The sequence below is a fragment of the Pyricularia oryzae genome, chromosome 7, assembly GCF_000002495.2.
Source record: "Pyricularia oryzae 70-15 chromosome 7, whole genome shotgun sequence".
Lineage (NCBI taxonomy): Eukaryota > Fungi > Ascomycota > Sordariomycetes > Magnaporthales > Pyriculariaceae > Pyricularia > Pyricularia oryzae.
Genome location: NC_017854.1, coordinates 653210 through 667227, shown reverse-complemented (window position 1 = coordinate 667227; position 14018 = coordinate 653210). Strand labels below are relative to the sequence as shown.

Here is a 14018-nt window from a genome sequence, read left to right as displayed (position 1 = left end):
TCTGCGGCTGTACTTCCATTAATTGCGCCCGGGTTTCCCAGTTTCGACGCTTGACCTAAGTTTTTGTGGGTAATTTTCTCCCAAAAAAAAAAAAAAAAAAAAAGGCTTGATGTTAAAGAAAGTCGCGGTGAACGACAAAGTAAATTGGTGGCAAGGGTCGCCTCGAGGACAAGCGAACGGCTGTCACTGGCGCAGGAAACCAAGGCAAAACGAGACGCGCGGAGTACAGTAGTCGAAGGGTGGAAACTCTGTATTGCCACCGGTTGGGCTGCTGTCGATCGAGTCAGGGGCGGCCTCAATTGACTGATTGATTCATTTCATCCAGTGTCGTTCCGAGCCAGCCGAAGGAGGGAGAGAGTCTAGAATTACAGTACTGTAAGTCAAAGCAGATAAGAACGCGGTCGCACTGAAACCCAGGTAGGTACTCTCAGTGAATGCTTCTCAAAGGCGAGATGCCCTTTGCGACAATCTTAGCATTGATCAACAAATAGATTGATGGCGGGTGTGGCAGCACCGCAAATTGAGCTTCAGGTCAGCTCGTCTCAATCCTAGTGATTAAACAAGGGTCTGTCTGGGGATTTTTCCGAATGGAATCCATGGGTGTCCCTTGATGCCGTCCCGTCCACCACGAAAAGGGGGCTACCACGTGCAGCCACGGTGAGTAATTCCCCGTCAAACTCTGGGACTAGGAATTATTCAGACGCTTGCTTTACGGGTATACCCATCGGCATTATAACCTAAACTGCATCCGATGTACTTTTTGTCTATCGATGTATTTGTTTTTTGCTGTCTCAATTCCGTGGCTGGCTCTAGTCCAGGTACGGAGTACAGTATGTATCAATTGCCAAAGATGGCAGCAGCTTGGGTCTCACCATCTTCGATTCTCTATTTTTGTTTCACCTTGCGGATGGAGCATTTAACGTTCTCCTTCCACGCGACGTGAAGGTCGGCGACGACGAACCTCGTGGCATTGCCTTCAGGTCTGCAGTCGCTCTCTGTAAGCCCTGCAGCAACCAAAGTTAATCGAGATCGGCTCGCTCTGCTTGCCAATCCTGATGTTCCAGGGACTAATGCCGTTATGGACAAGTTCAAGGCCATGGACAAAACCAACATCTGAGGGAATCAAAGCAAAGATATCCTCTCCTGCCACCCAGCTCCAGCTCCAGCTTGAGTTGAAATGTTCCGATGATAGTTCTCGGGGTCCTTTTTTCTTCCGTTTCACCGAAGAAGCAACATCGCCTTCCTTGGTAATGAGGAACCAGCTTTCGGAGGGTTCCCGTTGCGGGTGCTCTTCAACAATATCAGATCGCTATGGTTAACAAGACTAGCAAATACCTATGATCAGCTTTGCAAGGGCATAGCGGTCAACCTTGTCTATAGGTACCGCCAGCCAGGAACGTGATGAGTGGAAATATTACAGGGATAGACAGGTAGGAAGGAGCTTTGAACAGCATATCCGGATCCCGGGGCTTGTGTTACCAGGTTGCCTAGAAATAAAGCCACTAGAACTTGATGTCCGTATAATCACATCACCGTGCTCCGGACCCAAGATAACCTCCTTTTTTCTTTTCTTTTCCTTTTTTTTTCTTTTTTATCAGTTAAAATGCCTGTCTATACTTGCAACCGTAATATCTTCAAGCTCTGCTCGGGGTCGACCCCACAGAAAAGACCACCAATCCAACCAACTCTTCCTTCGTGACACACTGCATGCTACAACGTCACACCGGTAAATGAACTCAAAATGATATGAAGTCAAAGACTCAAAAGGGCCTCGTACAAGTCCCCCGATGCGGTGGCAAAGTTTGGGCGCAAACCATTGCGTGGTGCGCAATCGAGGGGAGCAGCGCCCGCAAATGATGCCAAGATTCTAACCTATTCCAAAGTGGTTGCATGGTCCAAGAAATCGATTTTGATGTGTTGGCAATGCAGCATGCAGGGAGGGAGGGAGGAGTGGGTAAGTGTGATGTTTTTTTATTGGGCAATCGGAAAATGAGCCTCACTCAAATCCAAAGTCGCCTTTTCCAATGGTTCCCACAACACCTAGAACCCCCAACGAAAGCATGAAAGGTTGGAGTTGCGTTGGCTGATGACATACAGAAACGTACCCCGTATACTGTAAATGAAGTGGGCAAAAGGGTCCCCTGTTGATGCTTTGCAGGCCAGTCTCATCTTCATTCGCAGAGCTAAAATATTTCCCGGGAAAGGTTTTAATCTTCGGGACGCTGACCATATGTGATTACTCCGTGCATCGACGATGAGGCGACGGTTTTTGTTTTGTTAATTGTACAAACCTTGAGATCCAATCACTGCAGGGGACGCTCGCTCGAGAGGCGCCCCTGGGTAAGGAATGTATGCAGGTGGTTGCTGATGAATTATTGGTACTACTGTAGGTAGGTACTCTTCCCGTTTGACCTGTTCATTTGTCACTTTGCTAATGTTTTGCCTTTAACCCAGGAGAATATCCAAGGAAATAAGACTTCAATTTCTTCAGCCTTCCAGTTCATGATTGCTGATGATTTCTTTAGACCTACTTTGGCAAATATGTCGGCAATTTTCTTCGATCTATATACCTATTTATAGCTCATCAGTCGCCTTATCAAGCCGTACCATGCTTCCCTGTCTAGTGCAAGTTCAACGAATACGTGGAACTCAAGTTCGCAAGTCGCGAAGGTAGGAAGCAGGATGAGTTTATTTGACGCCGTGAAACTTCCAATGCTTGACGCGGAGCTAAATGCTTTCTAAGTTAATCAAACCTGTCGTAGCATCGGAAACGTAGTAATCTGCATGATGAAATTCACAATAATACTCCCTATCGGTAAAGTATCGTTTCCACCGCCTCAGCGATCGCTCAACCTTGAGAATCCACATAGTTTACTTGAATGAGGTAACAGACGTAAAGGGTAGTTTTATCAGCCAAGTCCATAATTATATTTCTTCCGCAGGCTTCCTTGTCAGCCAGCCTAACGCAGTCTTCGCCGAGAGGCCATCAGACCTCGTCATTCCATAATTATCATGATCAAGTACAATTCGATCGATGCGAGTTCATTATTTTTCGTCAACAACAACCTCTAAACATCGCTTCTGGCATTGGATGAAGCTGGAAAGTTCCGAGTATCTTGCTCATGTTCAAGATTGACATGTGCGCCCAACACTATAATCATGCGCATGGAACTTTTGGTGCTACTTATTTTTGATAAGTCGCCGATCAATCCAGTGCAAAACCGCCAATTAATATTTTCACTGTGTTACCTGCAAGCACTTCTGGTGGAACGGCAGCTTGCACGATGTTGTCGTATCAACACGGCATTCTGCAGATCGTGAGCGAGTCGAGCTTGATTTGGCAACCTAAAGTTTCGAAACTACCTTACCTAGGTATGCATTTAAATTGGCATCGTGACGATCACATGTCAGAAAGTCGTTGATCGCTTGTACAGAAGCTTCAACTTATGTACTGTATATACGAATACCAACATACTCCGTAGGCTACCAGGTAATATTCCAAAAGCCTTGCATAGGTAGGTAGGTAGGATGGCGCGAGTAAGCACGTGTAGTTGCTCAAAGTACCTTCACATCATAATCTGTTGTAGGGTGCGAGCACATTGATCCGTAAACCACGCAAGATAGGTATGTACAACGTACATTGTACTTCGTGCGTCCGCAGTACGTAACACCACTCTTTCGAGTTGCCTGCCTATTTTGGCAGAAGTCATTTACCTCGAACTGTTTTCAGATGAGTTCTCACGATATTGAAGGGACCTTTCCAGAGTCGACAAAACACAAAATACCGCAATGTAAGCCGGATCTTTTCAGGCTACCACTTGGACAAAACTCGGTATCCACTACAAAGGTGATTACCGACATTGTTGATGCCCAAAACTGTCGATGCCGACACTATTCACGTTGTCCCATTGGCTTGGAGAAGTATAGACATAGTCCGTAGGGCGAGTGTTTGCGTTGTGTGCTACAAACCCCCCCAAAGAAAAAAAAAGTTGGCAAGGTTAACCCATCCAGCAGACAAAGATCGCTGTCGGATTAAGCATCATGACAATCTTGAGAGCGGGCGCTCCACAAGGTAACTAACAAAAATGGTATTCCATTCGTCGTCCCCTTGAAAAGGGGATTTTGATAGGTTCATTTTGCTGCCCTTCGAGTCAGGGTTATCCCAAGTTCGCAAATAGAATCACTGGGGGCATCACGACCACAAAAGAAGGGGTCAATGCACACCAAGCGCGATGCTCTCGAAACTTGTTGACTTTGTAGAATTGGCAAGGGACGGCCTGTGGGGGGAACGCGACGTCCACTGCGGCTGAACAGGGGCTCCGGCGGGACTCCCAGATCCTCACAACGGGACCAAGAAGGCTGTGATCGTCCATGATAATGCGCCTTGACGTATACCAACCTCATCACCTACACGCGTTGTACTCAGCTGCTCCGAGGAAACTTCAGAGGATACCCGTGCCGGCATGACCGTGAGCTCCCCAAGACAGATAAATAATCCTTCCATAAAATGGTCCTAGAACTAGTAGAACCAGCTCCGATCCAAAGTATCGGGCCCAGAACGCACCGACAGTCCCGGCAATCGAGAGTCCCGGTGCCTTGGGAGCCGCGACTCGCACACACCGGAATTTCTTTTCGGTCAAGCCAGATCGAAACTTGGCCCCCACTGACACTTGGCTAGCCGAATGAGAAAACATCCACATTAACCATGTGGGCTCCATTCAAATCGTGGATTGCTCTTTATGCCGATGGCGGCGATACACGCTCGTGTTTCCTGGCTCTGGAGATGTCCGACTCCAAAGGAGTTGCCGAAGGGGACTTGATCGGTCCCAGCCCAAGGCCCGGGAAGGACGAGTCGAGACACCCCTTATAGTTGTGGACACTGCTCACCGATGCCGGGTGTGTGCCGGATAATAAGAACCAAGATCTCAATCCAGATCTACTTTGTAGATCAGTTTGTGGGAAAGAAAACCCCCATTTCCATCATGCGAGATCGGGCCAGCGTTGTATGTCATTTTTAGGTTGCGACATTCCCCAACTTCTTCTTGGACCGGTACATCCAAGCAGACAAGCAGCGAATTTTACGTCGACACAGCATAATTGCATGGTGTAGGTCAACGGTTCTGCGTCCGAGGCGACCAAACGACTGTCGTCACGTCTTGTCGCACATCAAAATCAAAAGGGAGCCGGCCGACACCTGCGAAAAAAAAAAAAAAAACGGAACAACATGTCGCCCACCAACTTCAAGCAACCAAACCCGTGGGACGAAACGACTTGGCTGCAGCAATGCGGCTTCGCAATCCTATTTGGCTTTACAGGAGTGGCGCTGTTGGTCAGCTGCTTGAGGATATATAGCAGGATCAGCACCAAGACGTTCGGTCTCGATGACGCTCTGATAATCATCGCCATGATTCTCTCGGTAGCGCACACGACGGCATCGTACATGTGTGAGTTTTGAAAGGAAGGCAGCCTAATGCCGAAGATCAGAAGGTGCTAACGAGAATGAAACCCACGCAACCGAAACAATAGACATGAAATATGCGTACATTGGATTTCATGTCGAGGACATACCGTGGAACGACCCCGAGGTGTCGCGCATCTGGATGTACATCATCAATGTGGTCTACAACCCGATCCTCGCCATCGTCAAGATGTCGGTCCTAATCTTCCTCCTGCGACTGGGTGGCTACAAAACGGGCGTGCGCCGCACCATCCTGGCCGTCGGCGCCGTCAACCTTTTGATGATGATCGGTTGCCTCCTGGCCATGATATTTCAGTGTTTCCCGTTCGAGTACAACTGGCGGCCCTGGGCCGTCGACGGCACCTGCATCAACCAACCAGCCTACTACGTTGCGAGGGCGGTCCTGAATGTCATAACCGATATTGTGGTCCTAATTGTGCCGATCTGGATCTTTTGGGACCTCAAGGTGAACAAAAAAGTTAGGTGGGCGTTGATATTTGTCTTCATGTTGGGATTCATGTGAGTTGTTTATTTTCTTGTTCTCTTTTTGCATTCCCAATGTGCTGTGCTTGTGCTGTCTGAGACATAGCGCACGAGACGAATATTCTCGTACGCTGTGTCTAGCTCCATGAATGTCCGCGCCGGTAAAACAGTGCGTCCACAAAATTCCTCGGCGAGGACGAGGGTAATGCTCGCGTATATTCAGAGCATGGAATGTCTACGCGGATGAGACTGACACGGGTCATACTTCTCTTGAAATCTAGAACGACTATCGTGGGGTGTATACGTTTAGCGTTGCTTATCTCGCCCTATCTAGATCCCGAAGAGGGGTCTGACTGGTCATTCTCGATCGGCTTCACCGCTACTGCCGTTGAAGTAAACATAGCCATCTGGACGGCATGTCTACCTGCCCTATGGCCGCTGGGACGCCAATGGTTTCCAGGTTTATTTTCCAAGATGGGGTTGGACTCGCCGCAACAGGCCCGGAATATCGAGCCGCAGATGCCGTTTTCTCAGCCGGGAGGCGTTTTAAGAACCAAGGACTTCAGAAGGAGGAGCGTGACGGATCCCGTTGCAGCGTATCGGCAACGCTTCCTGAAAGATGGCAAACAGCGCATGAAGGCGGCGCCGTTCTTGAGTCTTGAAGATAGAGAAGAGGACATACAAGCCGGTACGAGCGTGACTAGTACCTCGGACACACTGGCTGTTCGCAAGCCAAGCAATACAGCGGCGGCCGGGTTCTCCGGTTGAAAAGCGGCATCTAGATAGGTATGTAGGATTGCCAGAGAAGCAATTCGTGACCGCGGCTGACAGTTTAACGAGACGAAGAAATGAACAAGTCAATGACTTGAAAGTATAAAGAAAATTGTTCCAAAACGAAGCATAACTTGCAAATTTGGAGCTGGTGACATGTTGTCTCTCATAATAAATGTGACCACTTGAATCTCATACTCTGGGCTGCTTTGAGTGCCCAGATAGTCTCACAAGTATAGGAAGCTTGGTTCTAAGAAGAGTGCGGGTGCAATGGAGCAGGTCTGGTGTTCTAGAACGAGTCCCGGGGCTGTCCTGTCATCCCCGGCAAAACGGCGAACTCTCGAGACAAAAAGATGGCGGGGTTGTGAATCAAAGGAATTAAGGGAGGCGAGCATTTCAGCTTGTGTGAAAGACATGTTCCTGCCACTCATGGAGGTAGGTAGGTTCCTTTTTTCTCAGGCTGTTGAATGAAACGAGCAAATTCCCGCTATTCATTTCTTTGTTGAAATAGCTTCGATAGCCAGTGGGAAAGCGGATGAGTTGTTCTTCAAACAATCAGTTAAATCATTCTAGAAGTAGAGCATATTTGTTTCATGGGCAGATGCAAGTCACTGCAAGCAATGTGATGGCACTAGCACTGGCCTGCGAAGATTTACTGCTAGTGGCACGGCAGCGGCTCTAAAAAGCGCCACAATCTGCGCCGCCAGTTTCCAAGGGTAATCCTGACAACAGCTGGTTGAGCGTAGACCGCTACTGGGTATAATAACCAAGCTGAAAAATACAGGTAATGATTGAGTTTAAACACACCCAAAGAAACACCATAGGAAGTAGACACCAGGCGCATGTGACGACGACATGCATCTGCATCCCAACGCTGAAACAGCCGCGCAGGAGAGCCCATCAGCAGAATGTCTCGTGAGTTGTTCAAGAAGCCCTCAGTTGGTGAAGGCTTTTGTTATAATACGGGCCTTGCCGATATAGGGGCAGGGAAGAGATAGGCGAGATCGACGGGTATGCAAGTCTAGCTCCGCAGCTTCCTGAACAATACGAGTATTTGGACAAGCAAGGGAGGGGGAACACGCTGCAGGTCCCAAAAGGGAGACAACAAGAACGCAACGCGATGTCGTTCAGGCGTGAATGAAGGCCACTAGACCAATGAAACACAGGTGGCGGGGAATCCTTAGATACCTATCCATGCATGCCGTGCCGTCGGAGTCGGGACCCGGATGTGACCAACCTCACCGTATATTTGGAAGAACGGGGGTTCGCAACAGCCAATGCAAGTGTCAGAAAGTATGCGAGACACACGGGCGATGATTTGTCCAGAGGGACAAGTTCCGATTCGACGATTCCCCTGTCCAGCGGGCAACACGGCACCGGAGTGGTAAATCCGCCTGAGGTTGAAGGGCCTGACTTCCAAGTTGTGTGGACACCAGGACGCAAGGCTGCAGCCGAATGCAGGGCGATAGAACAATGTCGTCTGTTGTTGGCAGGCTGTCAATTGTTTGCGATTGATGGACAGATACCTGAATAGTGCGTAGTTAAGTTGCATGGCTTGCTTCAGCTGATCGATGGTGGATAAGGGCAGTGTCAAAAAGTGGCGATGGCGATACGATTACGGATCTTGAAAGGAGTGTATGATTAGATGGTGTTGTCGATTCTGTTGATATTTTAGTTGGCGATGCTTCGTAGAGTACTCGCTGCAGTACTCGCGAAGTTGTCACATTAGCTTGGAAATGCCCCGATGGGTGGGAGATTCGATCCCTTTTAAACTCAGTTGGTGGGAGCTCTGACCCTAGTATATTGCTTGTTTGCTTGATCTAATCAGTCGATCAAGCAGCTAGTCTGATCCGGCATTGAAGAGGCACGAATGAACGATTGGATACTACACAATAAAATAGGTGGTAGTTTGCCCAGTTGTCAGTTCAAGGCTTCTAGGGGGCGGTTCCATCGTTCGGTTATCTCGCCGAAAAAAAAGCCGCTTGGGGGCCAGGGATGTTCATGGTGGGGTCCATCCCGTATTTACTGTAGCATGTACGGAGTAGCAATTGACAGCAGGGACGCAGGGACCAACGCCGGAACCAAGCTCTCCATTTCCCACGTTTCCATCTTGCCATCCATATCGCCGTGCCCCACTCCGCTTCGTTCCTACCCCCAAGGCGCCGCGCCATCATGCCAATGGAAAGTGCCACTGAAGGAGGGAAGCTGTTTATTCATGGTGAGGCTGGCTGCAAATGGTCCTTGCCCCCATTCTCTCCAAGCCCCCTCCCTGACATGACATACATTTTCTTTCGCTCCTCGTCAACACATGGGCGGGCGTCGACAGGACCCCCCCGAACGCCATCCACTCCCAATCGTGTCGTCCCTGTCTCGGCCTTTTGAGGATCCACGGGCTGCAATGCAACGCATACATATATGCTTCTGCCGTCTCTGCGCTGACAAGTGCACCTCCACAGAGTGCTGTCATCGAGATTCTCTCAAGATGCATCTGCTCCTAGGCCGATGGATTACAAAGTAGCAGCGAGCATTTTGACCAAGGAGGTCCCTTGCCTTCCCTGTGCTCTTTCGATTGCCGATCCAGCGGACTGCCATCCGCAAGCCATACCTGGAGCTATGGGTGCTATCAGACCCTGGACCCTCCATCCCTTCAATTTGATGGCTCCAAGGATATTTTTGCGACCCCTCCTTGTTCTCATCTACTTGGGACGCGCGACTTTCTAAGCTTGCTGATCACCAGTTCTTTTCTAATCGCTCGGACGATTCTTTTAGTCTATTTGCCTTACTCTTTTTGACTAACAAGATCAAGCTAATCAAGCTATCTGTCGGGCTTAGGTTGCTGGGTCATCCGGTGGCAGCTCGGAGCCATTTCTCAACCTTAATAACCTCGGCTTGGGCACTAGTAAAGCAGATCGGAAAAAGGTAATCGGATGAACAAGAGAAATATACGACACAAACTCACAATTGGACCGAACCGCGGAATATTTCCTTCACTACATGGTAGCAATCGCAATGATTGCGATGTATGAAAATTCCGGGTCTCTGGATCATTCATTCTTGGGTTCGGTCCAAGATCGCGATCGCGGAAGCAAAATTGCCTTTATGTTTCTTTTTCCTTCTTTTGCCTGCCCTGAACATGTTCCATTTGGCATGCTTATTGTTTCTGCTTTTTCTCTGCTTAACGGTGCTAATGACTCCATCTACGCAGCGCCTTGCCAAGCTTACTCTGTTCTCGTCCCCTGTTCGTTCGGACCATTTCTTTGATGGCCGTATTTTTACCTCTTTTTGCTGGTCCATCCCATTATCATCCAATCCATAAATGCACCCACCAACACTGGTGGTCGCCGCTCGCCGCCGCTCGTCCCTTTGGAGGTCGTGGCAGTGTAAGAAAACGATTGGCCACCTACTTGATGTGCCCGGTGCTCTTGTGCCTCGTCCCCTGTGGTCCATGACAGGCAGCCAGCCAGGACATAGCACAATATTAGACTGGACGAGGGCTTCACGTCATGTAAGCTGACATTGGCTGGAAAGTGGCATCAGTAGCCTTGGTCGTGACTGATTGCTTTCCCTTGGCCTCCTTTTTCCTCTGGCCCGCGTATCCCGCACTGGTCTCGTTTCGTTTCTTTCGGCACAGCGAGGGGGCGGCGGGATCAGGGGTTGTTCATCTCCATCATTTCATTCTCGTGTGGTCCTTGTAAGCCCGCTCGGTCGCCTCGTGGTTCTTTTTTGGATGTAGTCTTTATTTCTTCCTTCGTTCTATATGCGTTTCCTGACGAATCTTTTCCTAAATTGATACACCATCTACCGTTTTTCTGGGTTTTGATCACTCATAAGCCTTGACACTACTACAAGCCACCCACCCCACCTCTGCTCCTTGTCTCCCTAGCGTCCATACTACGGCATCCATTTATCCTAGCTAGACTGCCTAGCTTCAGCCATCGTAGGGCGTGGGCCATAATCCCACCCTTGCCTCGCCTCGCCTTGCAACATCTCACCCCCTTGTGTGGGTTTCTTACTACCTGTACTCCATCGGTTGTCACCCCGGGTCCACGCCTGGAGCTGTCATTCCTCGGGCTTCTGTGCCCTTGCTCCAAAAATCCCATATTCAGGACTTGACGCTAGACCCTGCTCAACGATAGCGTTCTGGATTGCATGCCTGTCTTCCCTGGGGGCGTGTGCGGTTCTTCTTGGCTCGGAGCAACAGAGACATTCCTGCACCAGACTGACTGAATCTTTCTGGGCCTGCCCTGCCATGTCTTGATCTGGGCTTGCATACTTACATACATAGCTCTCGTTCCCAGCGACGCGTCCCTCGTCCAAAAGCTGTACTGTACCAAGAAAAAAAAAACAGCCCTGCATTTACACGTTATGCTTTTTCGGCTGCTTCCATATCCGCTACACATGGGCATTCTAGCTGTTTGATATATTGCCCCCCGTATCCCTTCTCACTCCGAGCATCAAAGCGCTCGACGTGCTTAAACTTCCCCAAATACCCCTCGTCCTGTCTTCCTTTTATATCACCTTCATTCTTGTCTTGGTCTCAACAGCAGATCATTAGTCACCATACCTACGCCAGGCTTGAGGGACGAAGTCATGGCGGCAAACACCCGCGGCCTCGCGAACCTGACGCTGGTCACCAAGCACTTCGGTGATGCTCCCTCTTTAGAAAGGACTCATGTCCTCCTCCAGAGGCCAGTGACTCCAGGTGTTCCGAACTATTCGCGACCTGCGTCCATGAAGACGACGTCCTACGTTCACCCTCGAAACGATCGCGGCGGAGTGGGCCGGTCTTCAGTTGGATCAGACTCGACACCACCTGATATGGTCGCCGACGAGGATGGGGATGATCCGGCTTCTGGAGATGAAGACCACCAGTATCACCTTCATCAGTCCAGGCTCTTCGACAGCTTCTGGCAGGAGGGTCCCTTCGAGAACATGCCGTACCCGGCCCTTCTCGAGAGCCCGTCAGCCCCTCGGCGCCCTGAGACCGAAATCAGTGCCCCAGCTCCCAAGGCAGACGATGCCCCTGACCCAGAGGGGGCACAGCTTAATCATGTGGATAGCGCCTGGCCCCTTCGAGGAAAATCCGTCAGCAATGCCAAGGCCCCACCGAGATACTCTCTCTTTCCTCGCGAGACACCCACGATCTCAAGTAGGCCGGGATCCTCCCGATCCTCTGCGCGGCCGCCCCTGGCCCCCAGGAGCAGTTCGCTCAGCCACCATCCCTCATCTCAAGCGCCATTTCTTCCGCCTATTGCATCCACTTCAACGCTCTACCTTCCTCTCTTCAGCTCAAGCCGGAGCCCCTCTCCCGTCAACGGTAACCGCCTTGTGCCGTCACCGCCCCCAATCTCACCTTTAAATCGGCAGGGCCAAATTTGGGACACCAGCTCTCGCCCATACGGGAGCGCATCCTATTCGCTGCCCCCCACGCCCCAGGTTGCTGTTCAACAGCACTTCCGCAACCACAGCCTCCAGCTGCCAGAAACTCAGCTTCCCTATCCTCTCACCCGCGGTCGTTCAGCTACATGCGTTCCATCATACACCTCTGGAATTTCGGCTCCCACTCAATACAATACGGTGTTTTCCGCTGGTCCTTCGTCAGGGATTTCGTCTGCCGTCACCTCGTCTGCTCCATCACCACTAGGGACCAACTTTAGATTCTCACACCAACGGACGTCACCACTACCTAGTGTCAAGCTAACCCCGGCCGAGGTCCCCATCGATGATATTAGTCCGACAAACCCAATCATTACTGGAATAGATACAACCAACAAATCCTCCAGGTCCAACAGCAAAGCCAAGGCTCCGCCTAGGAAGACTCAGATCGTGTCAACCTCTTGGATTTTTCCCAGTGTCCAAGATGAATTTCCCATAATCCCTGCCGCCGAGACAGCCGAGTCAAATACGCCGACTACGTCTCGACGCTTTGAAAAAGCATTGCCGCCGCCGCCCCCGCACGGCGGATCGCTTCCTACTGCGCCTGTAGCCCGCCCCAACCGCCGTCCATCCGCCCCGCCCCGCAAGCCGTCAGTAGTGTCGACGTCGTTCATGTTTCCGGAACAACAGGACCACCCGCGCTCATTTTTCGAATACGAAAGTGACGACGAGAACGATGGGGCCAACGGCGGCTCGCCCTCGCGCAAATCGCGTCTCAAGCAAATGGTCCGTGGCCTGCATCACCGGCGCAGCCAGAGCGACATCACCAAACAGCAGCATCGCAAGGATGAGGCGGATGAAAAGTTATCGAGGGCGAGGGCTGCCACTGCAGTGAGCGCCCGTGCCGCAGCCCTGCAGCAGCAAATCAACGATGCTGACCTCGAGGTCATGGGTGGCAGTGCTGGTCAAAGCATGCTGCGCCGTCAGAGGTCCGAGGTGTTTTCGTTCCTTTTGAAGGGACGACGAATGCATTAATGTCTGTTTCGATTAAAACAACACCCACACACCATCGATCAATTGTTATACCGACTTTACACTCGTTCAGGCAAAACACTCGCTTACTACCTATCACTCAAAATTACCTGCCGACATTTTTTTCCACCATTATCTGTACACTCTATCTATACTATGCATAAGTCTCGACGGCTTCCCATCTTTCATTCCATTTATATTTCCTTTTAAAATCCAGCCGGAACACCAAACTGTATACTACTGTCAAATTCCTAATGTCTGCTTTTCTTTTTCTTATTCGAAAATGTTATTTTACGGGACGATTACCCGACAACAAAGGCGCATACGGGAACGAAGGATCTACATCTCACGGCACAGCATCTTGGCAGGTCTGAGTGATGACTGATAAACATCATGAAAGGGCGGACACGCCCACACACACTCGAGCTTCAGAGTTTTTTTTTTCATTTATTTTTTACCTTTTTTTATATTTTGGGAGTTTTTATTGTTTTCGCTTATTATATATTCCCTGGATGAATCTCGAGAAGAAGAATTGTTTGACGCATTGAATACCTATCTCGGCTATGAAACCATCGGAACTATTGTGTGGAAAGGGAAAGGGAAAAGGAGGGACGGTATGGTGGCAAGGTGACCGCTCACATCAATGTTGATGGTCCAGATCAATCTCGCAAAGACAGAAAACCCAGGGAGTGGATCAATGGACACTGCTCTGTTGGGCTCACTCGAGCTTATCGGCGAGGTCTTTGTTTGAGATATTCTTCTGCCTTGGCCCCATGTAACGATTTTATGAGAAACAAAAATATAATTCTACGTGTCAAATAAAAAATTCGGAAGCTTTCGGATTTTCCTATCACATATTGGTTTTCGTCCTTGTCCACAGTTGCCGCAGCCGAGTACC

The 14018-nt window shown here is 49.9% G+C and overlaps 6 protein-coding genes across 6 annotated transcripts; 4 read left to right on the top strand and 2 right to left on the bottom strand.

Annotated features, from left to right (window-relative positions):
- Nucleotides 1-1281: 1281 nt before the first annotated feature.
- Nucleotides 1282-2786, bottom strand: MGG_17892 (uncharacterized protein; the record flags this gene model as incomplete). Its single annotated transcript, XM_003720635.1, has 5 exons — nucleotides 1282-1872; nucleotides 2106-2113; nucleotides 2292-2336; nucleotides 2532-2562; nucleotides 2754-2786. The coding sequence occupies 5 exons, from the start codon at nucleotides 2784-2786 to the stop codon at nucleotides 1753-1755; spliced, it is 237 nt and encodes a 78-aa protein (XP_003720683.1). The 3' UTR covers nucleotides 1282-1752.
- Nucleotides 2787-4705: 1919 nt separating this feature from the next.
- MGG_17891 (uncharacterized protein) lies at nucleotides 4706-4870 on the top strand (the record flags this gene model as incomplete). Its single annotated transcript, XM_003720634.1, has 1 exon — nucleotides 4706-4870. One exon carries the CDS (start codon nucleotides 4706-4708, stop codon nucleotides 4868-4870), a length of 165 nt encoding a protein of 54 aa, XP_003720682.1.
- Nucleotides 4871-5224: 354 nt separating this feature from the next.
- Nucleotides 5225-6709, top strand: MGG_03009 (uncharacterized protein; the record flags this gene model as incomplete). The annotated part of the gene is made up of 3 exons (XM_003720633.1): nucleotides 5225-5444; nucleotides 5527-5977; nucleotides 6223-6709. 3 exons carry the CDS (start codon nucleotides 5225-5227, stop codon nucleotides 6707-6709), a joined length of 1158 nt encoding a protein of 385 aa, XP_003720681.1.
- Nucleotides 6710-7620: 911 nt separating this feature from the next.
- On the top strand, nucleotides 7621-8246 carry MGG_17890 (uncharacterized protein; the record flags this gene model as incomplete). Its single annotated transcript, XM_003720632.1, has 2 exons — nucleotides 7621-7627; nucleotides 7879-8246. 2 exons carry the CDS (start codon nucleotides 7621-7623, stop codon nucleotides 8244-8246), a joined length of 375 nt encoding a protein of 124 aa, XP_003720680.1.
- A 679-nt stretch (nucleotides 8247-8925) lies between these two features.
- MGG_14990 (uncharacterized protein) lies at nucleotides 8926-10997 on the bottom strand (the record flags this gene model as incomplete). The annotated part of the gene is made up of 6 exons (XM_003720631.1): nucleotides 10575-10997; nucleotides 10039-10232; nucleotides 9935-9967; nucleotides 9672-9697; nucleotides 9224-9434; nucleotides 8926-9105 (listed from the first exon to the last, which is right to left on the bottom strand). The coding sequence occupies exons 1-6, from the start codon at nucleotides 10810-10812 to the stop codon at nucleotides 8926-8928; spliced, it is 882 nt and encodes a 293-aa protein (XP_003720679.1). The 5' UTR covers nucleotides 10813-10997.
- Nucleotides 10998-11188: 191 nt separating this feature from the next.
- Nucleotides 11189-13968, top strand: MGG_03012 (uncharacterized protein). Its single transcript, XM_003720630.1, has one exon. It carries the CDS (start codon nucleotides 11303-11305, stop codon nucleotides 13121-13123), a length of 1821 nt encoding a protein of 606 aa, XP_003720678.1. The 5' UTR covers nucleotides 11189-11302; the 3' UTR covers nucleotides 13124-13968.
- The last annotated feature ends 50 nt before the right edge of the window (nucleotides 13969-14018 follow it).